Here is a 27356-nt window from a genome sequence, read left to right on the forward strand (position 1 = left end):
TGAGTGAGGTGGTGGAGCAGATGCTGCGGGAGGTTTCTGCTGCCGAGATTCAGGCAGAGAGGGAGCATATCGCTGAGGAGAAGCGCAGGATGGAGGAAGCCAGGTAGGCCTCACCTGTCTGGGCTGGGGAGGAGGGGTGGGTGCATTTTGAGGGGATGTGCCATCTGATGGGCCTGTCTCTGTCAGGAGAAAGCAGGAACACGAGGAGCTCCTGGCCCGGCTCAGCAAGACACTGTGTGCCGAGATCACACAGGAGGTGCTGCGCGACTGCATCGTGGAGACTGCCTCAACAGAGATCAGGTACTGGTGAGCCAAGGGGGATCAGAGGTCATAGAGAGTGTTCAGATAACTGTATATAGGCTGAACGCATGCCCCTTCGTGCCAGGCGTGCCCAAGAAGAGCAGGCAGAATGTGTGGCTCGCAGCTCACAAGACGTGTGTGAGGTACTGCTGGAGGAGACACTGTGTGGTGAGCTCACCCTGCTGGCCCAAGACGTCCTGGAAGCAGAGCTTCTGAGTATACGCAGGTTCATCAAAAGGTAAGGGGCAGTGGTAAGGGGACCAGATATTTTGCCCACATGCTCGCCGACAACCGGGCTTCACCCTGTGCATGTGTTGCAGGTGGCGTGATGTGGTGGCCGTGCGCAGGCAGCTGAAGCGACAGATGCGTGATTTTCCTGCTGCCCCTGGCTGTGTGGACCCCCGCTTCAGGCTGCAGGCCTTGGCCCCCAGTGCCCCCCCCTCACCCTGCCTGGACAGGCTGGCCCGGGGCGTGGTCAACCTGGGGCACGCTGGGGACCTCTCTGTTTCCTGCACCAGGTACATCTCTCTCACAGCATAATAATGCTGACCTAATATTCATAATAGAGGTGCACCGATCCCACTTTTTCAGTGCCAATATAATCCTGATACCTGAACATAAGGTATTGGCTGATTATGAGTATGATCCAGTACCAAAGCTCTTTTTTTTTTTTTTTCCAAGCTAGTAAATACAAATGGAAAAGAAGTTTTAATTAGCCCACAAGAAACATACATAAGATACTGTTCCACCTCTTTTGTGCATCTTGTATTGAGCATTTTTGAGACATTTTGCAGTTGTTTGAATATCTTCACAAGTACACCCAAGTGGCATGCGTCACTTTTCACTGTGATAGCAGCACCTCGTGTATCAAGCTATAGCGAGTGCGCAAAACAGCCCAAGCTGGCTTCCAAATCCATCGCTTTTTTTCATATTACTTGCATTGCCTTAATTGAGTGCACTATTAGTGGGATTTTCCACTGAATGTTACTTTGTTTTTACAAAGATCGCAAATCGCTGTGCTACTGGTTGTTTCAAGCATAAAATTCTTCCAGGTTTTAGACATGTTAGTTTGCTTCGCAAGCATGCAAGTTGCATTTGCTACCATCACCTGATCCTTCCACTACAAAGGACATGCACATGACGTCATAGCAGGGGAAGTCACTGCACTCACACACACTGAGTGTCAAAAAACCGAGGAAGCGTTAACGTTCAGCTTGAATGCCACAAAAAATAAAAAAGGGGGGAAAGCTGTTGTGCGATTTGATTGTACCACTCAGTATAAGAAGAAATAGACTGGCAATAACTAAATAATTATTGAACATGGATCGGTCACATGTGGCCGATGTCCGATCCGTCTGATTAGGTATCTTGAATATTGGATCGGGGCACCTCTGCTGAATTAGACAGTACTTCCCAAAATGACTTCCGTCCTGTCCGTTTATTTTGCTGGCCATTGATTTGCTGTAGTGTTAAGTGTACCGATGCTGACACTCTGCTGCCTTCTGCAGGTTGGCGAAGATGCGAAGGGAAACCGAGCATCAGATGAAGGTTCACTTGTTCTACCAGCAGCTCCTGAGGTATGGTGCTACTGTAGAGTAGCTGTTAGCCATCCATCACTCTCCATGTGCTCATCTACATCTCCATCCACTTCAGCGAATCTGTGTGGGGGCCACTGGACCTGCTCAGTCTGGTGGCAGCAAGCGTCTCGAACCCATCTGACACAATCTTCTGGAAGGCAGCCCTCTTGTTGCCAAGTGATCATGAAAGAGATGCCAGTGTTGCTAACCAGTAAGTGGGGGAACTGGGTGTCGTTCGGGGAGGGATTGGGTGTTAGTTGGGTTTAGAGGTCCTGGAGCTTACATTTGTGCCCCCCTCCCATCTCTGATGCAGGATTTTGACAGAATGGCTGGAGTCCAAATTCGGTAACTCGGAGAAGCAAGAACACAGGGAGATGGTCCCCAACGGACACATGCAAACCTTGAGCATTAGCAGCGGCCTGCGGAGCGTGGGGGAGCGCATGCACACAGTGCACGTGTGTGTGAAGGTGTGGCAGATAGGGGGGAACTTGCCGATGAATATCGACAGGCTTCATGCCCCTGTGTTGCATGTTCTGTCATTAATGTTAGTCTAGCATAGCTTAACATAGCCTAGCATAGTCTGGCACTATGTGATATTAGCAGGTCCTGTGGTAACACAGATGTTTGCGAAGGGTGCAAGTGCAGGAAGTGAGGCCATGTTTCTCACTGTGGGTCAGGTGGCCCGCGGGCCCCTCAGCGAGGAAGGCCAGTTGGCATTGGAGAAGCGGAAGGGGCTGATGGGCATGGGCGCCCTGCTGATGCTGCTGCCCTCGGCAGTCAGTCCCGGGGCTGATGAGGAAGACGGGGACATCTTCCTGTTATCCGCCCTGCTGCAACTCCGGCAGATCCAGCAGGCTAATGCCTGGCCACAGGCCCTTCCTCTGGTGGTGGTGGTCCCAGGGCAGGCTGGGCACAGGGCCAGCGATGAACGGCTAGAGGAAGGTGTGACACTAACCGTGTCTATGACAACAGGTGTCGCGTGGGATTCGCTTACTTTACTTATAGCATTTCTCTTGAGGCTATGTTTACGTATGCAGAGCTAATACAGTTGGTTTGTTCCTCCTGTCTGACCATCGGTTTCCTTTCCCTGTAAGACCTGATGCTTCAGACACTCATTGAGGAAGGTTTGATTTCAGAGTACATGTTCGTCCATATCCCCGAGACCACGAACGAACCCCAAGGATCCGAGCAGGTGAGTGTGCATGTTGTCGCTGGCCTCGGTAAGATTGAACCATCCCATTGACCATCACCCCCGTCTCCCCGCAGATCCGCCATGCCGTCAGGTGGCTCGCTGCCCGCTCCACGGCACCAGCCCGGCTCGTCTCGCAGACGTTGGTGCAGGTTGTGGAGGCCGGGCTCTGCCGCGAGTTTGCTGGTAGGCTTCACCGTGATCGGAGGGACCGTGACATGGCGGGACTGCCCTCCCAGGGCCCTGCACCCGTCATCGGCCTCTACAACACTGTCCTGGCTTTCTTGGCTGGCCTTGTGTCGTCCCCGAGTCTGGCTGGCCTCTCCTGGCCCGTGGCAGAGTTCTCGGTGCCAGGGGGTGGTGACTGCCTACCACATCTGCTCTGGAACTCGGCTGAGCACCTGGAGTGGCTCCAGGGGGCAGTCCTGAGCCTGCGGCTGCCCGACTGGCCGCTGCCAGCCGTGGGGGGTATGTCCATGCCTCAGATTCGGAATTCGGACTTCTTGCTAAGTGGCTGCTTCTTAGTCTGTTTCCTTAAATTTCTGCTGCTGCCACCGCTCCCCCCACCCAGCTCCTTGGAGCCAGCTGGTTGCCTCCATCTTCCAGTACGTATCTCAAATCCCATGGTCCCGCCACAGCCAGCCACTCCTTATGTCCCAGTTGGAGAACCTTTTGGAGAGGCTGCGTCAGGACTGTGTGGGCCGAGGTGGGGGGCCGGACAAGGAGCCCACTTTCTGGGAGGTGCCCTGGGACGAAATTGTCATGCTCTGTGTAGAGCACCAACTCCGGGACTGGAACCCTCCTGGGTGCCCCGTGAGTGAAGGTGAGGAGGGTGGGGTGGGTCTGACGTTTGGGGGGGCCTACTGGGGATGCCATGCAGGTGTGAACCTATCCCACCATCTTCAGATGTCATCAGTGACGACGGAGAAATCTCGGTGTATTTCCTGAGCGATGGGCTGCAGGGCTTCATACCGCCGTCCTGCTGGGTGGATGCCGTAAAGCAGACGCACAGGGACAAGCAGCAGGGGAAGGCAGGGTAAGAGCCAGCCAGCCATGTAAATCTAACACATTCCAGATAGACTGTTAACAGTGACCTGCAGATTTAATGAATATTATTTACTATTAAATGGAAGAAGAGGGAAAGCCATCAGCTTCCAGTCTTGCTCATATCCCCAAGAGTGGTGTACAATACTGGCTTCTTATCCAAAGTCTCTGCCATTGCAGGTGTCACCAGAGCATGTGGCCTCATCCTCGACTGGCCAGGCCACGTCTTCAACAGAAGCTGTTTCACAGCATGGTTGAGGACCCTGAGTCCGGATCCGGTGTTGCCCCTGTTTTGGATGCTGCCTCCAGCCCCCAGGACCTCCTGGCTCGCATTGAGGAGGAGAAAGAACAGAGCCGCAGGTCTGACAGAGAACAGACATGCTACACACGTGTACTCTCTCATGTGAGTTGTGGCATAAACATTGAGCCATTTCCTGTTTGACTTGGATCTGCAGGTTCGAGGACCAGCTGCGTACCTGGCTTGACGTCGAGTCCCTGGGCCCTTCCTCTTCCTCCTCACCACTTTTCTTGCCTTCTTCGTTACTGTCTGTACCGGAGATCGTAGTGCCCTCCCCAAAGATGGCTGCCCCACCTGCACTTGCCCTGGTATTGACCCTGTGCCTACACAGTTGCTCACATTTTATGACCCCAAGTACCCTGTGCTCATCAGTTGAGACTGTTTCTGTGCCCATTTTTGTAGCAGAAGGAGCGCAGTGTCCGCAGTGACCAGGCCAGGGGAGCTGCCAGTTTGTATATTTCCGCAGATGTGACACAGGCGCGGATATAATCTCCCAGGCCGAAGGACGCCGAAATCTACCGCGCTGTAAGAACTCTGTTTCGACTTTTGAAGGCCGTATTTTTGGGCTTTTTACACAATGAATCCGTCTGGGCTTTTCGGCAGAACACAAGGCGGAGCGTTTCAGTCTCCGCGCGCCCCGACCTCGGGGCTCTTTTCCTTCGGCCAGCAGAACGCCCCTTTCGTGCAGCCGCCTGCCCTCGGCCAGGGCACCGGCCAGACCTCGCTCTTCAGTACATCGTCTGCCTTCGGCCAGACCGGATCCCTTTTCGGGCAGCCTGGCGGGACGGCGTCTGGACAGGCCCCGACCTTCGGCATGCCCGGTTCTGGGAGTCAGACCCCGTCGTTTGTACAGAGCGACACCAGGTTCGGCCCGCCGCCCTCCTTCGGGCAGCCGGCCGGGGTCGGTCAGAGCTCTGTCTTTAACCAGAACTCGGCTTTTCCCCAGACCTCTGCCTTCGGACAGACCGGCGGATTTGCTCAGCACACACCCGGCTTCGGCGGCTCTAACGCTATCTCCGCCTCCTCTGTTCCCCCCTCCTCGGGGTCTAGTCAACCACTGAGATTCGGACAGTTGTCCACAGGGTCTTCTTCGGTATTCTCCCCTGGAAGCGTTCAGGGCCGCGGATTTAGCACCTCAGAGTTCAGCTTCAAGCCGTCAGACGCAGCTGTGTTCAAACCTATTTATAGCGCCAGTCCTGAACCGGCTGTGTCCCAGGCTGTGTCCGAGTCTTTTGGTTCCAGCCCATCCAGCACCACCGCTACCAGTATGGACAGCAGTGGGCCTGCTCCTGCTGCCTCTGAGTTCCTTTCTGGAGCATTAGGTTTTAGCTTCTCACAGCCCATCGCAGTGTCCAGCAGCATCCTCCCCACCAAAGATGCACATCCCAGCACCACCCAGGAGTTCAGCTTCTCGAAACCAGCAGCACCCTCCGTTGGTGCTGGCAGTGGCCTGGGTGGGGGGACCTCCCAGGCCGCCTCTGTCTCCAGGTACTCTGCCTCTAGCCTCCATGAGCCCCGGCCACTGTTTGGTGCTGTCAGCTTTGGTCCGCTAAAACCCAAGACTGACGCTGGGGTTGTGTCTGGTGAGGTCCGTGGGGGGGGGCGGTGAGGGGGAGAATGCAGGGGAGGCAGCGGCTAAGGGTACCAAGCGGAAGGAGGAGATGGTGGAGCATTTATCAGAGGAGCCCCAAGTTGGTGCTGACTCCGCCTCCAGGCACCCTCCCAAGAGGCCCCTGGTCCGGGGCCGGGGGCCTGTCAGCAGCATCTTTCGCAGTGCCTTGACCAGCATCCTGAAGACACCGGCCCTACAGACCCGGCGAGAGCCGAAGAGGAGTGAGGAGCCACAGCCAGACTGGGGGGAGGCGGAGCACCAGGGTTCGATGGCACCGACCACCAGCCACTCACCCTCAACGCCGCCAAGGTCACAGGCCCCAACCCGGGAGGTCCTTGAGAGGGCGGAGGAGTTGGGTGAGTACTCCCAGGAAGAAGCACATTGGGTTCGAAGCCAAGTATAGTCTGAAAAACTGAACTCTGTGACACTTGCCACAGATCCCGAAACTGAGGCAGCATCAACAGTGAGACGTGCCCGCCGCCTGGACAGCACAGACAGCCTGGGGGGGATGTCACCCTCCGAAGCCATGGTGCTCCAATGCAAGAACATTCCAGCCAGTCTTAACAGCAAGGACATCCTGGGGGAACATTTCCGCCAGTTCGGACGTGTGCAGCGGATCTTCTGCAGGCCCCAGAAGAACCTGGCCATAGTGCACTTCCACGACCATGTGAGCAATGGCTTTGCACACCTTTGGGGGGGGGGCTTGGTCGCTGTACTCATTAGGCTGTGCTCTCGTCCATGATCTCCCGGGCTTTCCTCACTGACTTTTGGTATCTTTCAGGCTTCTGCTGCCAAAGCCAAGAAGAAGGGCAAACTGCTGCGCAGGCATGAGCTCACCATCTTCTGGCAGAGGAAGAAGCAGAGTGAGTGACTATTACGGTGCTCTCTATCTGTGCATCGAGCCAAGGCCAGGGCGGGGTCTTTGTGACTCGTTGCAGCCTTTCATTCCCATGTCAGCTGTTTCGATGAACTGGTTCTGTGTGTCTCTTAGGTCCAGGAGAGAAGGGCCAAAGGCCTCCAGATGACCCTGATCCTCAGAGCCAGGCAGGAGGCTTTGAGTCAGCCCCTGTCTGCAAAGCCCTCTCCAAATCCACCTCCGGCTGGTCCTCCAGCTCATCCCTATCCAGAGGGTAATCTTGTCTTTAAATCATTCTCTTACCGTAAGAGTAAATAACTCAATTTTACAATAAGATGGCCGGGTCTTTATTAAATTAAGTTAGGGAAGAAAATCACCTTTTTGAAACCCAATGCAAGTTCTTTAAAAAAAAAAAAAAAAATCTGGATCACTCTGGTTTTTTATTATGTATACATTTTGTTAGTTTTTTTTCCAAGCAGCTTGAGTTATGTTAGGTCATCTGGTAATGAAACTCTTTACCTCAGGCTCGAATTCGTGACATTAAAGTCAAACTGAGTTCTTTGGCTGCTATGCCCCCTACTGGCCAGGTGTTCAAAGGAGCCCAGGTTTTGCCAGCTTTTAGAAGCTCTTCAGCCTTTGGTCTGTCCCTCTCAGGTCACCAGCCAAGAAACCCCTGGCGACAAAGGCCCTGCAGTTTGAGAGTGAGCCGCAGATGGAGCCCAGCCCAGACGGCCTCGAATCCGAACATCTAGCCAGCAGCCTCCCCTCTCCCCTCTTCCACCTGATTGGCCAGGTAGCTGAAACCGCAGAGGAGAAGTATCGTCTGCTAGAGCAGCGGGACAAGATCCTGCGACAGGGTAGGTCCCCCTAGGGTCACGTTGCTGAGCCACCCCCCCCTCCCACCCCAAAGTGAATCGCCAGCTGACACGGTCTCCTCTGGCACAGCTCGGCCCAAGAGGACCGACCTGGATCTGTCCAAGGTGTTTGTGGGTACGTGTCCTGACATGTGTCCGGAGAAGGAGCGTTACATGAGGGAGACCCGGAACCAACTGAGCTCTTTTGAGGTCATCCCCAACACGGAGAAGGTATCACCACCCCTGCCCCTCTTTCCTAATGCTTCCCCCTCCCCGCCATGAATTGACAGACCACAGGCTGCAAATCACCCTCTGCACCCCACGCAGGTGGACCACACTGCTGCCATTAAGGAGTACAGCAGGTCCTCTGCTGACCAGGAGGAGCCCCTCCCCCATGAACTGCGGCCCCTTACTGTGCTGAACATGACCATGAACTACCTGGTTACCCAGGTCATGGACCAGGGTGAGGACAACTACCGTGACTGGTATGACTTTGTGTGGAACCGCACACGAGGTATCCGGAAGGTGAGCAACATTAGTCCGTGTCTCATTATTCCTGTGCCCTGCGGGCCTCGCCCTGATCCTTTTTCTGGGCCATCTGCAGGATATCACTCAGCAGCACCTGTGCGACCCGCTTACGGTGTCCCTTATTGAAAAGTGCGCCCGCTTCCACATCCACTGCGCACACCACCTGTGCCAGGAGCCCATGATGTCCTTTGATGCTAAGATCAACAATGAAAACCTGACCAAATGCCTGCAGAGCCTCAAGGAGATGTACCAGGACCTGGCCAGCAAGAACATCTACTGCCCTCATGAGGCAGAGTTTCGGCAGTACAGCGTGCTCCTGAAGCTCAATGATGGAGACATCCTCCGGTGGGTGGCTGGCCGGCAGTCGGTGTCCCGTGTCACCGTGGCACCTCTCCAGCTGACATTTCATTCCCTCCCTACCTGCAGGGAGGTGCAGCAATTCCGGGCGGAGCTCCGAAACTCTCCGGAGGTGAAGTTTGCCGTCCAGGCCTTTGCCGCTGTCAACAGCAACAACTTCGTGAGGTTCTTCAAGCTGGTCAAGGTGGCCTCGTATCTGGCTGGTTGCATCTTGCACCGCTACTTCGACCAGGTGGGGGAGCCGTTGCTCCGCTCCCTACATCCTCATCAGCCCCAATACCTCACTTACCTGGACCGCTCTGGTGCCCCCTACAGGTGCGCCGTGAGGCTCTGCGGGCCCTGAATGTGGCCTACAGCTCCCGTGGTTCCACCACATTCCCGGTCGAAGACCTGGTCCGGATGCTCATGTTCCAGAATGCCGGCGAGGCTTCGGACCTCGCGCTGCAGTATGGGCTCGCGGTCGATGCAGGGTAAGGCTGGGCTGTGCTTCGTTGTCCCTTTTGTGTTGGGGGCAGGGTGGCTTATCTCTGATGGGGGTGCTAATCTATGATGGGTGGTATATTTTATTGAAGCTCTGCCCTCCCCCTAGCATGGTGGAGCTAAGCCGGACAGCGTACCAGGAGCCTGAGATCCAGCCACGTCCAAAGCGCTCTGTGGCCATCGCAAGGAAGCGGGAGGTGCTGGTGGGCCAAGTGGTCAACGGCGCGCCACTGCCCAACCCACCCCAACACACACCCGTCAACAGCTTTGACAGCCGCAACAAGTACCGTGGGGATGGGCAGCCAGCGGAGGCAGGCAGTGTGCCCAGGGCTGGTGCGTCTGCACTCCACCTTCCGCTAACTGTTACGCTTCGTCCACCTTCTGGCCTCTGATTGTAATTTTGTCATTTTTCCTGCCCACGCTGTAGCAGCCTCCCCTCAGAGGCCCCCCATTGAGCTGGATGCGCGGGCCCTCCAGCACCGATCCAAGATGCCGAGCGACCCAGCGGAGTCAGCTGGCCTCCCTGGTAGAGAGGAGAGTGGAGCACTTGGGGCATCTCCGTCGGAGGCACCACCAGTCGCCCCACCTACGCCTCCCCCACCGGAGCCCGTTTACACAGAGCAGGTGATAGATTGCTCATTGCTGCGTGTCAACCCAGTAGCAGTGTGTTGGTATTGCCATAGTAATGACAAATAACCCCCCCCCCCCCCCCTTGCAGGACATCGCCACGGAGGTAGAGGCCATGCTGGAGGAGGTAGTGCAGGCCGAGGTGGCTGACGTGGCTGCCACCGAAGCCGAGTACATCTCTGCTGCACTCAGGTAGGAGCGTGAGCCAGATAGGGAGCAGTGGCCTCTAGAGGGTTGTCACACTCAACCAACACCAGTTTGGTGATGTGGATGGGTTGTTGCAGCATGTGCAACGGCCAGGTGGAGGCAGTGCTGAGTGAGGTGGTGGAGCAGATGCTGCGGGAGGTTTCTGCTGCCGAGATCCAGGCAGAGAGGGAGCATATCGCTGAGGAGAAGCGCAGGATGGAGGAAGCCAGGTAGGCCTCACCTGTCTGGGCTGGGGAGGAGGGGTGGGTGCATTTTGAGGGGATGTGCCATCTGATGGGCCTGTCTCTGTCAGGAGAAAGCAGGAACACGAGGAGCTCCTGGCCCGGCTCAGCAAGACACTGTGTGCCGAGATCACACAGGAGGTGCTGCGCGACTGCATCGTGGAGACTGCCTCAACAGAGATCAGGTACTGGTGAGCCAAGGGGGATCAGAGGTCATAGAGAGTGTTCAGATAACTGTATATAGGCTGAACGCATGCCCCTTCGTGCCAGGCGTGCCCAAGAAGAGCAGGCAGAATGTGTGGCTCGCAGCTCACAAGACGTGTGTGAGGTACTGCTGGAGGAGACGCTGTGTGGTGAGCTCACCCTGCTGGCCCAAGACGTCCTGGAAGCAGAGCTTCTGAGTATACGCAGGTTCATCAAAAGGTAAGGGGCAGTGGTAAGGGGACCAGATATTTTGCCCACATGCTCGCCGACAACCGGGCTTCACCCTGTGCATGTGTTGCAGGTGGCGTGATGTGGTGGCCGTGCGCAGGCAGCTGAAGCGACAGATGCGTGATTTTCCTGCTGCCCCTGGCTGTGTGGACCCCCGCTTCAGGCTGCAGGCCTTGGCCCCCAGTGCCCCCCCCTCACCCTGCCTGGACAGGCTGGCCCGGGGCGTGGTCAACCTGGGGCACGCTGGGGACCTCTCTGTTTCCTGCACCAGGTACATCTCTCTCACAGCATAATAATGCTGACCTAATATTCATAATAGAGGTGCACCGATCCCACTTTTTCAGTGCCAATATAATCCTGATACCTGAACATAAGGTATTGGCTGATTATGAGTATGATCCAGTACCAAAGCTCTTTTTTTTTTTTTTTCCAAGCTAGTAAATACAAATGGAAAAGAAGTTTTAATTAGCCCACAAGAAACATACATAAGATACTGTTCCACCTCTTTTGTGCATCTTGTATTGAGCATTTTTGAGACATTTTGCAGTTGTTTGAATATCTTCACAAGTACACCCAAGTGGCATGCGTCACTTTTCACTGTGATAGCAGCACCTCGTGTATCAAGCTATAGCGAGTGCGCAAAACAGCCCAAGCTGGCTTCCAAATCCATCGCTTTTTTTCATATTACTTGCATTGCCTTAATTGAGTGCACTATTAGTGGGATTTTCCACTGAATGTTACTTTGTTTTTACAAAGATCGCAAATCGCTGTGCTACTGGTTGTTTCAAGCATAAAATTCTTCCAGGTTTTAGACATGTTAGTTTGCTTCGCAAGCATGCAAGTTGCATTTGCTACCATCACCTGATCCTTCCACTACAAAGGACATGCACATGACGTCATAGCAGGGGAAGTCACTGCACTCACACACACTGAGTGTCAAAAAACCGAGGAAGCGTTAACGTTCAGCTTGAATGCCACAAAAAATAAAAAAGGGGGGAAAGCTGTTGTGCGATTTGATTGTACCACTCAGTATAAGAAGAAATAGACTGGCAATAACTAAATAATTATTGAACATGGATCGGTCACATGTGGCCGATGTCCGATCCGTCTGATTAGGTATCTTGAATATTGGATCGGGGCACCTCTGCTGAATTAGACAGTACTTCCCAAAATGACTTCCGTCCTGTCCGTTTATTTTGCTGGCCATTGATTTGCTGTAGTGTTAAGTGTACCGATGCTGACACTCTGCTGCCTTCTGCAGGTTGGCGAAGATGCGAAGGGAAACCGAGCATCAGATGAAGGTTCACTTGTTCTACCAGCAGCTCCTGAGGTATGGTGCTACTGTAGAGTAGCTGTTAGCCATCCATCACTCTCCATGTGCTCATCTACATCTCCATCCACTTCAGCGAATCTGTGTGGGGGCCACTGGACCTGCTCAGTCTGGTGGCAGCAAGCGTCTCGAACCCATCTGACACAATCTTCTGGAAGGCAGCCCTCTTGTTGCCAAGTGATCATGAAAGAGATGCCAGTGTTGCTAACCAGTAAGTGGGGGAACTGGGTGTCGTTCGGGGAGGGATTGGGTGTTAGTTGGGTTTAGAGGTCCTGGAGCTTACATTTGTGCCCCCCTCCCATCTCTGATGCAGGATTTTGACAGAATGGCTGGAGTCCAAATTCGGTAACTCGGAGAAGCAAGAACACAGGGAGATGGTCCCCAACGGACACATGCAAACCTTGAGCATCAGCAGCGGCCTGCGGAGCGTGGGGGAGCGCATGCACACAGTGCACGTGTGTGTGAAGGTGTGGCAGATAGGGGGGAACTTGCCGATGAATATCGACAGGCTTCATGCCCCTGTGTTGCATGTTCTGTCATTAATGTTAGTCTAGCATAGCTTAACATAGCCTAGCATAGTCTGGCACTATGTGATATTAGCAGGTCCTGTGGTAACACAGATGTTTGCGAAGGGTGCAAGTGCAGGAAGTGAGGCCATGTTTCTCACTGTGGGTCAGGTGGCCCGCGGGCCCCTCAGCGAGGAAGGCCAGTTGGCATTGGAGAAGCGGAAGGGGCTGATGGGCATGGGCGCCCTGCTGATGCTGCTGCCCTCGGCAGTCAGTCCCGGGGCTGATGAGGAAGACGGGGACATCTTCCTGTTATCCGCCCTGCTGCAACTCCGGCAGATCCAGCAGGCTAATGCCTGGCCACAGGCCCTTCCTCTGGTGGTGGTGGTCCCAGGGCAGGCTGGGCACAGGGCCAGCGATGAACGGCTAGAGGAAGGTGTGACACTAACCGTGTCTATGACAACAGGTGTCGCGTGGGATTCGCTTACTTTACTTATAGCATTTCTCTTGAGGCTATGTTTACGTATGCAGAGCTAATACAGTTGGTTTGTTCCTCCTGTCTGACCATCGGTTTCCTTTCCCTGTAAGACCTGATGCTTCAGACACTCATTGAGGAAGGTTTGATTTCAGAGTACATGTTCGTCCATATCCCCGAGACCACGAACGAACCCCAAGGATCCGAGCAGGTGAGTGTGCATGTTGTCGCTGGCCTCGGTAAGATTGAACCATCCCATTGACCATCACCCCCGTCTCCCCGCAGATCCGCCATGCCGTCAGGTGGCTCGCTGCCCGCTCCACGGCACCAGCCCGGCTCGTCTCGCAGACGTTGGTGCAGGTTGTGGAGGCCGGGCTCTGCCGCGAGTTTGCTGGTAGGCTTCACCGTGATCGGAGGGACCGTGACATGGCGGGACTGCCCTCCCAGGGCCCTGCACCCGTCATCGGCCTCTACAACACTGTCCTGGCTTTCTTGGCTGGCCTTGTGTCGTCCCCGAGTCTGGCTGGCCTCTCCTGGCCCGTGGCAGAGTTCTCGGTGCCAGGGGGTGGTGACTGCCTACCACATCTGCTCTGGAACTCGGCTGAGCACCTGGAGTGGCTCCAGGGGGCAGTCCTGAGCCTGCGGCTGCTCGACTGGCCGCTGCCAGCCGTGGGGGGTATGTCCATGCCTCAGATTCGGAATTCGGACTTCTTGCTAAGTGGCTGCTTCTTAGTCTGTTTCCTTAAATTTCTGCTGCTGCCACCGCTCCCCCCACCCAGCTCCTTGGAGCCAGCTGGTTGCCTCCATCTTCCAGTACGTATCTCAAATCCCATGGTCCCGCCACAGCCAGCCACTCCTTATGTCCCAGTTGGAGAACCTTTTGGAGAGGCTGCGTCAGGACTGTGTGGGCCGAGGTGGGGGGCCGGACAAGGAGCCCACTTTCTGGGAGGTGCCCTGGGACGAAATTGTCATGCTCTGTGTAGAGCACCAACTCCGGGACTGGAACCCTCCTGGGTGCCCCGTGAGTGAAGGTGAGGGGGGTGGGGTGGGTCTGACGTTTGGGGGGGCCTACTGGGGATGCCATGCAGGTGTGAACCTATCCCACCATCTTCAGATGTCATCAGTGACGACGGAGAAATCTCGGTGTATTTCCTGAGCGATGGGCTGCAGGGCTTCATACCGCCGTCCTGCTGGGTGGATGCCGTAAAGCAGACGCACAGGGACAAGCAGCAGGGGAAGGCAGGGTAAGAGCCAGCCAGCCATGTAAATCTAACACATTCCAGATAGACTGTTAACAGTGACCTGCAGATTTAATGAATATTATTTACTATTAAATGGAAGAAGAGGGAAAGCCATCAGCTTCCAGTCTTGCTCATATCCCCAAGAGTGGTGTACAATACTGGCTTCTTATCCAAAGTCTCTGCCATTGCAGGTGTCACCAGAGCATGTGGCCTCATCCTCGACTGGCCAGGCCACGTCTTCAACAGAAGCTGTTTCACAGCATGGTTGAGGACCCTGAGTCCGGATCCGGTGTTGCCCCTGTTTTGGATGCTGCCTCCAGCCCCCAGGACCTCCTGGCTCGCATTGAGGAGGAGAAAGAACAGAGCCGCAGGTCTGACAGAGAACAGACATGCTACACACGTGTACTCTCTCATGTGAGTTGTGGCATAAACATTGAGCCATTTCCTGTTTGACTTGGATCTGCAGGTTCGAGGACCAGCTGCGTACCTGGCTTGACGTCGAGTCCCTGGGCCCTTCCTCTTCCTCCTCACCACTTTTCTTGCCTTCTTCGTTACTGTCTGTACCGGAGATCGTAGTGCCCTCCCCAAAGATGGCTGCCCCACCTGCACTTGCCCTGGTATTGACCCTGTGCCTACACAGGTGCTCACATTTTAAGACCCCAAGTACCCTGTGCTCATCAGTTGAGACTGTTTCTGTGCCCATTTTTGTAGCAGAAGGAGCGCAGTGTCCGCAGTGACCAGGCCAGGGGAGCTGCCAGTTTGTATATTTCCGCAGATGTGACACAGGCGCGGATATAATCTCCCAGGCCGAAGGACGCCGAAATCTACCGCGCTGTAAGAACTCTGTTTCGACTTTTGAAGGCCGTATTTTTGGGCTTTTTACACAATGAATCCGTCTGGGCTTTTCGGCAGAACACAAGGCGGAGCGTTTCAGTCTCCGCGCGCCCCGACCTCGGGGCTCTTTTCCTTCGGCCAGCAGAACGCCCCTTTCGTGCAGCCGCCTGCCCTCGGCCAGGGCACCGGCCAGACCTCGCTCTTCAGTACATCGTCTGCCTTCGGCCAGACCGGATCCCTTTTCGGGCAGCCTGGCGGGACGGCGTCTGGACAGGCCCCGACCTTCGGCATGCCCGGTTCTGGGAGTCAGACCCCGTCGTTTGTACAGAGCGACACCAGGTTCGGCCCGCCGCCCTCCTTCGGGCAGCCGGCCGGGGTCGGTCAGAGCTCTGTCTTTAACCAGAACTCGGCTTTTCCCCAGACCTCTGCCTTCGGACAGACCGGCGGATTTGCTCAGCACACACCCGGCTTCGGCGGCTCTAACGCTATCTCCGCCTCCTCTGTTCCCCCCTCCTCGGGGTCTAGTCAACCACTGAGATTCGGACAGTTGTCCACAGGGTCTTCTTCGGTATTCTCCCCTGGAAGCGTTCAGGGCCGCGGATTTAGCACCTCAGAGTTCAGCTTCAAGCCGTCAGACGCAGCTGTGTTCAAACCTATTTATAGCGCCAGTCCTGAACCGGCTGTGTCCCAGGCTGTGTCCGAGTCTTTTGGTTCCAGCCCATCCAGCACCACCGCTACCAGTATGGACAGCAGTGGGCCTGCTCCTGCTGCCTCTGAGTTCCTTTCTGGAGCATTAGGTTTTAGCTTCTCACAGCCCATCGCAGTGTCCAGCAGCATCCTCCCCACCAAAGATGCACATCCCAGCACCACCCAGGAGTTCAGCTTCTCGAAACCAGCAGCACCCTCCGTTGGTGCTGGCAGTGGCCTGGGTGGGGGGACCTCCCAGGCCGCCTCTGTCTCCAGGTACTCTGCCTCTAGCCTCCATGAGCCCCGGCCACTGTTTGGTGCTGTCAGCTTTGGTCCGCTAAAACCCAAGACTGACGCTGGGGTTGTGTCTGGTGAGGTCCGTGGGGGGGGGCGGTGAGGGGGAGAATGCAGGGGAGGCAGCGGCTAAGGGTACCAAGCGGAAGGAGGAGATGGTGGAGCATTTATCAGAGGAGCCCCAAGTTGGTGCTGACTCCGCCCCCAGGCACCCTCCCAAGAGGCCCCTGGTCCGGGGCCGGGGGCCTGTCAGCAGCATCTTTCGCAGTGCCTTGACCAGCATCCTGAAGACACCGGCCCTACAGACCCGGCGAGAGCCGAAGAGGAGTGAGGAGCCACAGCCAGACTGGGGGGAGGCGGAGCACCAGGGTTCGATGGCACCGACCACCAGCCACTCACCCTCAACGCCGCCAAGGTCACAGGCCCCAACCCGGGAGGTCCTTGAGAGGGCGGAGGAGTTGGGTGAGTACTCCCAGGAAGAAGCACATTGGGTTCGAAGCCAAGTATAGTCTGAAAAACTGAACTCTGTGACACTTGCCACAGATCCCGAAACTGAGGCAGCATCAACAGTGAGACGTGCCCGCCGCCTGGACAGCACAGACAGCCTGGGGGGGATGTCACCCTCCGAAGCCATGGTGCTCCAATGCAAGAACATTCCAGCCAGTCTTAACAGCAAGGACATCCTGGGGGAACATTTCCGCCAGTTCGGACGTGTGCAGCGGATCTTCTGCAGGCCCCAGAAGAACCTGGCCATAGTGCACTTCCACGACCATGTGAGCAATGGCTTTGCACACCTTTGGGGGGGGGGCTTGGTCGCTGTACTCATTAGGCTGTGCTCTCGTCCATGATCTCCCGGGCTTTCCTCACTGACTTTTGGTATCTTTCAGGCTTCTGCTGCCAAAGCCAAGAAGAAGGGCAAACTGCTGCGCAGGCATGAGCTCACCATCTTCTGGCAGAGGAAGAAGCAGAGTGAGTGACTATTACGGTGCTCTCTATCTGTGCATCGAGCCAAGGCCAGGGCGGGGTCTTTGTGACTCGTTGCAGCCTTTCATTCCCATGTCAGCTGTTTCGATGAACTGGTTCTGTGTGTCTCTTAGGTCCAGGAGAGAAGGGCCAAAGGCCTCCAGATGACCCTGATCCTCAGAGCCAGGCAGGAGGCTTTGAGTCAGCCCCTGTCTGCAAAGCCCTCTCCAAATCCACCTCCGGCTGGTCCTCCAGCTCATCCCTATCCAGAGGGTAATCTTGTCTTTAAATCATTCTCTTACCGTAAGAGTAAATAACTCAATTTTACAATAAGATGGCCGGGTCTTTATTAAATTAAGTTAGGGAAGAAAATCACCTTTTTGAAACCCAATGCAAGTTCTTTAAAAAAAAAAAAAAAAAATCTGGATCACTCTGGTTTTTTATTATGTATACATTTTGTTAGTTTTTTTTCCAAGCAGCTTGAGTTATGTTAGGTCATCTGGTAATGAAACTCTTTACCTCAGGCTCGGATTCGTGACATTAAAGTCAAACTGAGTTCTTTGGCTGCTATGCCCCCTACTGGCCAGGTGTTCAAAGGAGCCCAGGTTTTGCCAGCTTTTAGAAGCTCTTCAGCCTTTGGTCTGTCCCTCTCAGGTCACCAGCCAAGAAACCCCTGGCGACAAAGGCCCTGCAGTTTGAGAGTGAGCCGCAGATGGAGCCCAGCCCAGACGGCCTCGAATCCGAACATCTAGCCAGCAGCCTCCCCTCTCCCCTCTTCCACCTGATTGGCCAGGTAGCTGAAACCGCAGAGGAGAAGTATCGTCTGCTAGAGCAGCGGGACAAGATCCTGCGACAGGGTAGGTCCCCCTAGGGTCACGTTGCTGAGCCACCCCCCCCTCCCACCCCAAAGTGAATCGCCAGCTGACACGGTCTCCTCTGGCACAGCTCGGCCCAAGAGGACCGACCTGGATCTGTCCAAGGTGTTTGTGGGTACGTGTCCTGACATGTGTCCGGAGAAGGAGCGTTACATGAGGGAGACCCGGAACCAACTGAGCTCTTTTGAGGTCATCCCCAACACGGAGAAGGTATCACCACCCCTGCCCCTCTTTCCTAATGCTTCCCCCTCCCCGCCATGAATTGACAGACCACAGGCTGCAAATCACCCTCTGCACCCCACGCAGGTGGACCACACTGCTGCCATTAAGGAGTACAGCAGGTCCTCTGCTGACCAGGAGGAGCCCCTCCCCCATGAACTGCGGCCCCTTACTGTGCTGAACATGACCATGAACTACCTGGTTACCCAGGTCATGGACCAGGGTGAGGACAACTACCGTGACTGGTATGACTTTGTGTGGAACCGCACACGAGGTATCCGGAAGGTGAGCAACATTAGTCCGTGTCTCATTATTCCTGTGCCCTGCGGGCCTCGCCCTGATCCTTTTTCTGGGCCATCTGCAGGATATCACTCAGCAGCACCTGTGCGACCCGCTTACGGTGTCCCTTATTGAAAAGTACGCCCGCTTCCACATCCACTGCGCACACCACCTGTGCCAGGAGCCCATGATGTCCTTTGATGCTAAGATCAACAATGAAAACCTGACCAAATGCCTGCAGAGCCTCAAGGAGATGTACCAGGACCTGGCCAGCAAGAACATCTACTGCCCTCATGAGGCAGAGTTTCGGCAGTACAGCGTGCTCCTGAAGCTCAATGATGGAGACATCCTCCGGTGGGTGGCTGGCCGGCAGTCGGTGTCCCGTGTCACCGTGGCACCTCTCCAGCTGACATTTCATTCCCTCCCTACCTGCAGGGAGGTGCAGCAATTCCGGGCGGAGCTCCGAAACTCTCCGGAGGTGAAGTTTGCCGTCCAGGCCTTTGCCGCTGTCAACAGCAACAACTTCGTGAGGTTCTTCAAGCTGGTCAAGGTGGCCTCGTATCTGGCTGGTTGCATCTTGCACCGCTACTTCGACCAGGTGGGGGAGCCGTTGCTCCGCTCCCTACATCCTCATCAGCCCCAATACCTCACTTACCTGGACCGCTCTGGTGCCCCCTACAGGTGCGCCGTGAGGCTCTGCGGGCCCTGAATGTGGCCTACAGCTCCCGTGGTTCCACCACATTCCCGGTCGAAGACCTGGTCCGGATGCTCATGTTCCAGAATGCCGGCGAGGCTTCGGACCTCGCGCTGCAGTATGGGCTCGCGGTCGATGCAGGGTAAGGCTGGGCTGTGCTTCGTTGTCCCTTTTGTGTTGGGGGCAGGGTGGCTTATCTCTGATGGGGGTGCTAATCTATGATGGGTGGTATATTTTATTGAAGCTCTGCCCTCCCCCTAGCATGGTGGAGCTAAGCCGGACAGCGTACCAGGAGCCTGAGATCCAGCCACGTCCAAAGCGCTCTGTGGCCATCGCAAGGAAGCGGGAGGTGCTGGTGGGCCAAGTGGTCAACGGCGCGCCACTGCCCAACCCACCCCAACACACACCCGTCAACAGCTTTGACAGCCGCAACAAGTACCGTGGGGATGGGCAGCCAGCGGAGGCAGGCAGTGTGCCCAGGGCTGGTGCGTCTGCACTCCACCTTCCGCTAACTGTTACGCTTCGTCCACCTTCTGGCCTCTGATTGTAATTTTGTCATTTTTCCTGCCCACGCTGTAGCAGCCTCCCCTCAGAGGCCCCCCATTGAGCTGGATGCGCGGGCCCTCCAGCACCGATCCAAGATGCCGAGCGACCCAGCGGAGTCAGCTGGCCTCCCTGGTAGAGAGGAGAGTGGAGCACTTGGGGCATCTCCGTCGGAGGCACCACCAGTCGCCCCACCTACGCCTCCCCCACCGGAGCCCGTTTACACAGAGCAGGTGATAGATTGCTCATTGCTGCGTGTCAACCCAGTAGCAGTGTGTTGGTATTGCCATAGTAATGACAAATAACCCCCCCCCCCCCCCCTTGCAGGACATCGCCACGGAGGTAGAGGCCATGCTGGAGGAGGTAGTGCAGGCCGAGGTGGCTGACGTGGCTGCCACCGAAGCCGCGTACATCTCTGCTGCACTCAGGTAGGAGCGTGAGCCAGATAGGGAGCAGTGGCCTCTAGAGGGTTGTCACACTCAACCAACACCAGTTTGGTGATGTGGATGGGTTGTTGCAGCATGTGCAACGGCCAGGTGGAGGCAGTGCTGAGTGAGGTGGTGGAGCAGATGCTGCGGGAGGTTTCTGCTGCCGAGATCCAGGCAGAGAGGGAGCATATCGCTGAGGAGAAGCGCAGGATGGAGGAAGCCAGGTAGGCCTCACCTGTCTGGGCTGGGGAGGAGGGGTGGGTGCATTTTGAGGGGATGTGCCATCTGATGGGCCTGTCTCTGTCAGGAGAAAGCAGGAACACGAGGAGCTCCTGGCCCGGCTCAGCAAGACACTGTGTGCCGAGATCACACAGGAGGTGCTGCGCGACTGCATCGTGGAGACTGCCTCAACAGAGATCAGGTACTGGTGAGCCAAGGGGGATCAGAGGTCATAGAGAGTGTTCAGATAACTGTATATAGGCTGAACGCATGCCCCTTCGTGCCAGGCGTGCCCAAGAAGAGCAGGCAGAATGTGTGGCTCGCAGCTCACAAGACGTGTGTGAGGTACTGCTGGAGGAGACGCTGTGTGGTGAGCTCACCCTGCTGGCCCAAGACGTCCTGGAAGCAGAGCTTCTGAGTATACGCAGGTTCATCAAAAGGTAAGGGGCAGTGGTAAGGGGACCAGATATTTTGCCCACATGCTCGCCGACAACCGGGCTTCACCCTGTGCATGTGTTGCAGGTGGCGTGATGTGGTGGCCGTGCGCAGGCAGCTGAAGCGACAGATGCGTGATTTTCCTGCTGCCCCTGGCTGTGTGGACCCCCGCTTCAGGCTGCAGGCCTTGGCCCCCAGTGCCCCCCCCTCACCCTGCCTGGACAGGCTGGCCCGGGGCGTGGTCAACCTGGGGCACGCTGGGGACCTCTCTGTTTCCTGCACCAGGTACATCTCTCTCACAGCATAATAATGCTGACCTAATATTCATAATAGAGGTGCACCGATCCCACTTTTTCAGTGCCAATATAATCCTGATACCTGAACATAAGGTATTGGCTGATTATGAGTATGATCCAGTACCAAAGCTCTTTTTTTTTTTTTCCAAGCTAGTAAATACAAATGGAAAAGAAGTTTTAATTAGCCCACAAGAAACATACATAAGATACTGTTCCACCTCTTTTGTGCATCTTGTATTGAGCATTTTTGAGACATTTTGCAGTTGTTTGAATATCTTCACAAGTACACCCAAGTGGCATGCGTCACTTTTCACTGTGATAGCAGCACCTCGTGTATCAAGCTATAGCGAGTGCGCAAAACAGCCCAAGCTGGCTTCCAAATCCATCGCTTTTTTTCATATTACTTGCATTGCCTTAATTGAGTGCACTATTAGTGGGATTTTCCACTGAATGTTACTTTGTTTTTACAAAGATCGCAAATCGCTGTGCTACTGGTTGTTTCAAGCATAAAATTCTTCCAGGTTTTAGACATGTTAGTTTGCTTCGCAAGCATGCAAGTTGCATTTGCTACCATCACCTGATCCTTCCACTACAAAGGACATGCACATGACGTCATAGCAGGGGAAGTCACTGCACTCACACACACTGAGTGTCAAAAAACCGAGGAAGCGTTAACGTTCAGCTTGAATGCCACAAAAAATAAAAAAGGGGGGAAAGCTGTTGTGCGATTTGATTGTACCACTCAGTATAAGAAGAAATAGACTGGCAATAACGAAATAATTATTGAACATGGATCGGTCACATGTGGCCGATGTCCGATCCGTCTGATTAGGTATCTTGAATATTGGATCGGGGCACCTCTGCTGAATTAGACAGTACTTCCCAAAATGACTTCCGTCCTGTCCGTTTATTTTGCTGGCCATTGATTTGCTGTAGTGTTAAGTGTACCGATGCTGACACTCTGCTGCCTTCTGCAGGTTGGCGAAGATGCGAAGGGAAACCGAGCATCAGATGAAGGTTCACTTGTTCTACCAGCAGCTCCTGAGGTATGGTGCTACTGTAGAGTAGCTGTTAGCCATCCATCACTCTCCATGTGCTCATCTACATCTCCATCCACTTCAGCGAATCTGTGTGGGGGCCACTGGACCTGCTCAGTCTGGTGGCAGCAAGCGTCTCGAACCCATCTGACACAATCTTCTGGAAGGCAGCCCTCTTGTTGCCAAGTGATCATGAAAGAGATGCCAGTGTTGCTAACCAGTAAGTGGGGGAACTGGGTGTCGTTCGGGGAGGGATTGGGTGTTAGTTGGGTTTAGAGGTCCTGGAGCTTACATTTGTGCCCCCCTCCCATCTCTGATGCAGGATTTTGACAGAATGGCTGGAGTCCAAATTCGGTAACTCGGAGAAGCAAGAACACAGGGAGATGGTCCCCAACGGACACATGCAAACCTTGAGCATCAGCAGCGGCCTGCGGAGCGTGGGGGAGCGCATGCACACAGTGCACGTGTGTGTGAAGGTGTGGCAGATAGGGGGGAACTTGCCGATGAATATCGACAGGCTTCATGCCCCTGTGTTGCATGTTCTGTCATTAATGTTAGTCTAGCATAGCTTAACATAGCCTAGCATAGTCTGGCACTATGTGATATTAGCAGGTCCTGTGGTAACACAGATGTTTGCGAAGGGTGCAAGTGCAGGAAGTGAGGCCATGTTTCTCACTGTGGGTCAGGTGGCCCGCGGGCCCCTCAGCGAGGAAGGCCAGTTGGCATTGGAGAAGCGGAAGGGGCTGATGGGCATGGGCGCCCTGCTGATGCTGCTGCCCTCGGCAGTCAGTCCCGGGGCTGATGAGGAAGACGGGGACATCTTCCTGTTATCCGCCCTGCTGCAACTCCGGCAGATCCAGCAGGCTAATGCCTGGCCACAGGCCCTTCCTCTGGTGGTGGTGGTCCCAGGGCAGGCTGGGCACAGGGCCAGCGATGAACGGCTAGAGGAAGGTGTGACACTAACCGTGTCTATGACAACAGGTGTCGCGTGGGATTCGCTTACTTTACTTATAGCATTTCTCTTGAGGCTATGTTTACGTATGCAGAGCTAATACAGTTGGTTTGTTCCTCCTGTCTGACCATCGGTTTCCTTTCCCTGTAAGACCTGATGCTTCAGACACTCATTGAGGAAGGTTTGATTTCAGAGTACATGTTCGTCCATATCCCCGAGACCACGAACGAACCCCAAGGATCCGAGCAGGTGAGTGTGCATGTTGTCGCTGGCCTCGGTAAGATTGAACCATCCCATTGACCATCACCCCCGTCTCCCCGCAGATCCGCCATGCCGTCAGGTGGCTCGCTGCCCGCTCCACGGCACCAGCCCGGCTCGTCTCGCAGACGTTGGTGCAGGTTGTGGAGGCCGGGCTCTGCCGCGAGTTTGCTGGTAGGCTTCACCGTGATCGGAGGGACCGTGACATGGCGGGACTGCCCTCCCAGGGCCCTGCACCCGTCATCGGCCTCTACAACACTGTCCTGGCTTTCTTGGCTGGCCTTGTGTCGTCCCCGAGTCTGGCTGGCCTCTCCTGGCCCGTGGCAGAGTTCTCGGTGCCAGGGGGTGGTGACTGCCTACCACATCTGCTCTGGAACTCGGCTGAGCACCTGGAGTGGCTCCAGGGGGCAGTCCTGAGCCTGCGGCTGCCCGACTGGCCGCTGCCAGCCGTGGGGGGTATGTCCATGCCTCAGATTCGGAATTCGGACTTCTTGCTAAGTGGCTGCTTCTTAGTCTGTTTCCTTAAATTTCTGCTGCTGCCACCGCTCCCCCCACCCAGCTCCTTGGAGCCAGCTGGTTGCCTCCATCTTCCAGTACGTATCTCAAATCCCATGGTCCCGCCACAGCCAGCCACTCCTTATGTCCCAGTTGGAGAACCTTTTGGAGAGGCTGCGTCAGGACTGTGTGGGCCGAGGTGGGGGGCCGGACAAGGAGCCCACTTTCTGGGAGGTGCCCTGGGACGAAATTGTCATGCTCTGTGTAGAGCACCAACTCCGGGACTGGAACCCTCCTGGGTGCCCCGTGAGTGAAGGTGAGGGGGGTGGGGTGGGTCTGACGTTTGGGGGGGCCTACTGGGGATGCCATGCAGGTGTGAACCTATCCCACCATCTTCAGATGTCATCAGTGACGACGGAGAAATCTCGGTGTATTTCCTGAGCGATGGGCTGCAGGGCTTCATACCGCCGTCCTGCTGGGTGGATGCCGTAAAGCAGACGCACAGGGACAAGCAGCAGGGGAAGGCAGGGTAAGAGCCAGCCAGCCATGTAAATCTAACACATTCCAGATAGACTGTTAACAGTGACCTGCAGATTTAATGAATATTATTTACTATTAAATGGAAGAAGAGGGAAAGCCATCAGCTTCCAGTCTTGCTCATATCCCCAAGAGTGGTGTACAATACTGGCTTCTTATCCAAAGTCTCTGCCATTGCAGGTGTCACCAGAGCATGTGGCCTCATCCTCGACTGGCCAGGCCACGTCTTCAACAGAAGCTGTTTCACAGCATGGTTGAGGACCCTGAGTCCGGATCCGGTGTTGCCCCTGTTTTGGATGCTGCCTCCAGCCCCCAGGACCTCCTGGCTCGCATTGAGGAGGAGAAAGAACAGAGCCGCAGGTCTGACAGAGAACAGACATGCTACACACGTGTACTCTCTCATGTGAGTTGTGGCATAAACATTGAGCCATTTCCTGTTTGACTTGGATCTGCAGGTTCGAGGACCAGCTGCGTACCTGGCTTGACGTCGAGTCCCTGGGCCCTTCCTCTTCCTCCTCACCACTTTTCTTGCCTTCTTTGTTACTGTCTGTACCGGAGATCGTAGTGCCCTCCCCAAAGATGGCTGCCCCACCTGCACTTGCCCTGGTATTGACCCTGTGCTACACAGTTGCTCACATTTTAAGACCCCAAGTACCCTGTGCTCATCAGTTGAGACTGTTTCTGTGCCCATTTTTGTAGCAGAAGGAGCGCAGTGTCCGCAGTGACCAGGCCAGGGGAGCTGCCAGTTCTATGGCGAGGCGTCTACAGGAGCTGGAGCAGCTGATCTCTGCAAGCCGGGAGGAGGAGCTCGCATGTGAGCTGAAGCTAAGCTGCCTTCTGGACATTGTTGATGACTGAGTGTCATGTGACCCACCTGATGTCTGCCGTTGACTGCCACAAGTTGTCTCTCTTATGCCTGATTTCTGCAGTATATTTAGTTGTGTGGTACTTGTGCATATATTGCTTTGAAGAGTATGATGTACAGTAATTTACACAACATTGGGAGTGTTGTAACTGGGGGAAAAACATGTCATAGGAAATGGACAGTTTTTTAGGGTTTTTTTTTTTGTGCAAATTTTAAATATTAAAATGTTATTGTATTTAGAAACCCATGGCTATTTCTTTGTTTTTTTTCCATCATGAAACTTTGTTTATTGTACTTTTAAATTGAATCACAATTTGCTGCAGAATCTTTAAAACCTGTGACGTTATTTGCCCATATTAGACACTCATACGTGGGGTTGTTACTGCTGTTTCTTTAACCTTGTGTATTGTTGGTCAAAATTAACAATTTAGGTAATATCTGCATTGTACACCATTGCAAAAGTATGTCTTTTTTTAGATTCTTAAAGAAATGTCATGCAGCTCAATTATATATTCATGTAATTGAACTGAAGATCACAGCAGTTCACTAAGCAGTCTGCCACTGAGTTCCTTTTATAAACTGGCTGGCTGGTTTTTAAGAAAATATGCCCGTGGATGCCCTACAGGTGGCAGCAGGGAGCCATCTGCATATGTACAGACAGTCTGCTGGTTAAGAATATTCGACTGACTTGATGTAGCTAAGATATTTTGCATTTAAAAGCAGATGGCCATAGATCCTATCATACTAATTTAGTTTAAAACTATTTTTAATATCAAACATATGCATTACTTTATGATGCTCATGAAAACATCACCCTGCTTTATTCTTTCGTGGGCTTGAGGTACAGTACTGTATGCAGTTATTTTTAATATTACTGTACTATAATGTTCTGTAGTATTACTCTTCTCACACCAATAAATTTGACTTTAAGACTGACTTAGGATGGATCTTCTATTCTGGGGACTTCCTGTATTCTGTATGATGTTCATTATGAACTGCTTCCTCTGATAGTTTTCTGCTTGTTGAAATAATGTCTACCTGCCCCTGCGCTCACTGTCATGTAATTCTGTTATGCACTTTTAAATGCAGGGAGCAGATAATCCCTCCCCCCCCCCTGCTGACTGTTCCAAATCATGGGTGCATGTTACAAGTGCGGAACATATTTTAACTTAGTACTAACTTAGCATCATATTTGATCTGATTCGACTGAATATTCCAGGTTTCCATCTCTCATGCATCTGGTGTGAGGTGTTTTCAGACTCTCAGGCTGGCGCAAAGAAATCTTACGGCAAGTCTATTTTACACTAGTATAAACGTAAAATCAGCGACACCAAAGGCGTTAGAGTAGTTTGCAAAACCTACAGACTATTTAAAAGGTAACACAACTGTTGCATACGTTTTATATGCGTGTTATCTGGGTGTGCAGACTTGTGGCGAATTGAACGTCTCACTCCGGTCAGCTGAGCAAAGTTGGTAACCTTGGTATTGTGTGTAGGAGATTCGGTATAACTATAATTTCGTTCTCCATTTGCATGCCCGAAGTGTCTTTAAGTGTTATGTAGTTTTGCCTGAAACGCAACAATAAAACAAAGCAATTAAAGCCAATCAGTTGCTCAAATGCTGCTGTGGTGATTGAAGAACTTTTGTCGGAAGTGGGATTCGAACCCACGGCTTACTTCGGAGAACAGAATATCCCTTGCGTCGGAAGGCCAGTTACGTCGTGCGTGGTGTCTGAGACCGCTCGGCCATGCGGCAGTTTCCCGTTAAACCGTAAGGAGTAGGTTAAGTCCAGCCTTGGCCTCCAAGCTGACGTTTTTCTACATATGTGCTTGTGTATCATGGACAGTAAGAGGGGGCAGGCAAGGAGAGAATTTCTCTCTTTGGGGATCAATAGAGTGTTATTATTATAACGTCTAAAAAGTATGATGGTCTGTCGATGAATCAATAAGAAAATAAATGAAGTCGTTTTCGCGAACACGCTGGTAAAGCCAGGGGCCGGACCGACTGTAGGGGGCGTGGCCAGAGACTGCCTGCTGACCATAGCTGTCAAGTCTCCCGTTTTGGCCGGGAAACTACCGTATTTTACTTCTCTTTCCCGCCGTCCTCCCGTATTAGTATTTTCCCGTAAATCTCCCGTATAATAATATATATATATATATTTAAAAATTCTTCTGCCTCTCCAAACTGAACTGTCAGTAGCCTCGCGAGAACTGCCACCTGCATAGCCTGGGTGGCAGTTATCGCGAGATTAGTGCCAACAGCGGGAAGGAGAAAGGAGAGAGATGGATGGATGGATGGATGTGTAGAAGGAG

General features: G+C 54.1%; 3 protein-coding genes across 3 annotated transcripts in view; 2 read left to right on the forward strand and 1 right to left on the reverse strand.

The window, feature by feature from the left end:
- Positions 1 to 4907, forward strand: part of LOC125746030 (germinal-center associated nuclear protein-like) — a 38987-nt gene extending 34080 nt beyond the window's left edge. Inside the window, exon 28 of the mRNA XM_049019609.1 lies at positions 4811 to 4907. Within this exon, the coding sequence (XP_048875566.1) occupies positions 4811 to 4897 (87 nt within the window). The 3' untranslated portion in view covers positions 4898 to 4907. The remainder of the gene's footprint in view (positions 1 to 4810) is intronic.
- The window catches only part of LOC125747713 (uncharacterized), a 120460-nt gene that overhangs the window by 50112 nt on the left and 42992 nt on the right, over positions 1 to 27356 (reverse strand). The gene's annotated exons all lie outside the window — the stretch shown is intronic.
- On the forward strand, positions 6046 to 25668 carry LOC125731312 (germinal-center associated nuclear protein-like). The gene is made up of 27 exons (XM_049005874.1): positions 6046 to 6376; positions 6458 to 6687; positions 6802 to 6883; positions 7012 to 7150; positions 7531 to 7733; positions 7822 to 7961; positions 8058 to 8255; positions 8335 to 8603; positions 8685 to 8847; positions 8931 to 9085; positions 9205 to 9428; positions 9523 to 9719; positions 9814 to 9914; positions 10007 to 10138; positions 10222 to 10335; positions 10421 to 10573; positions 10656 to 10848; positions 12062 to 12123; positions 12226 to 12379; positions 12590 to 12854; positions 13007 to 13104; positions 13179 to 13569; positions 13673 to 13924; positions 14008 to 14137; positions 24360 to 24539; positions 24635 to 24785; positions 24879 to 25668. The coding sequence occupies exons 1-27, from the start codon at positions 6070 to 6072 to the stop codon at positions 25035 to 25037; spliced, it is 4842 nt and encodes a 1613-aa protein (XP_048861831.1). The 5' UTR covers positions 6046 to 6069; the 3' UTR covers positions 25038 to 25668.

This window comes from Brienomyrus brachyistius, chromosome 1 (assembly GCF_023856365.1).
Source record: "Brienomyrus brachyistius isolate T26 chromosome 1, BBRACH_0.4, whole genome shotgun sequence".
Lineage (NCBI taxonomy): Eukaryota > Metazoa > Chordata > Actinopteri > Osteoglossiformes > Mormyridae > Brienomyrus > Brienomyrus brachyistius.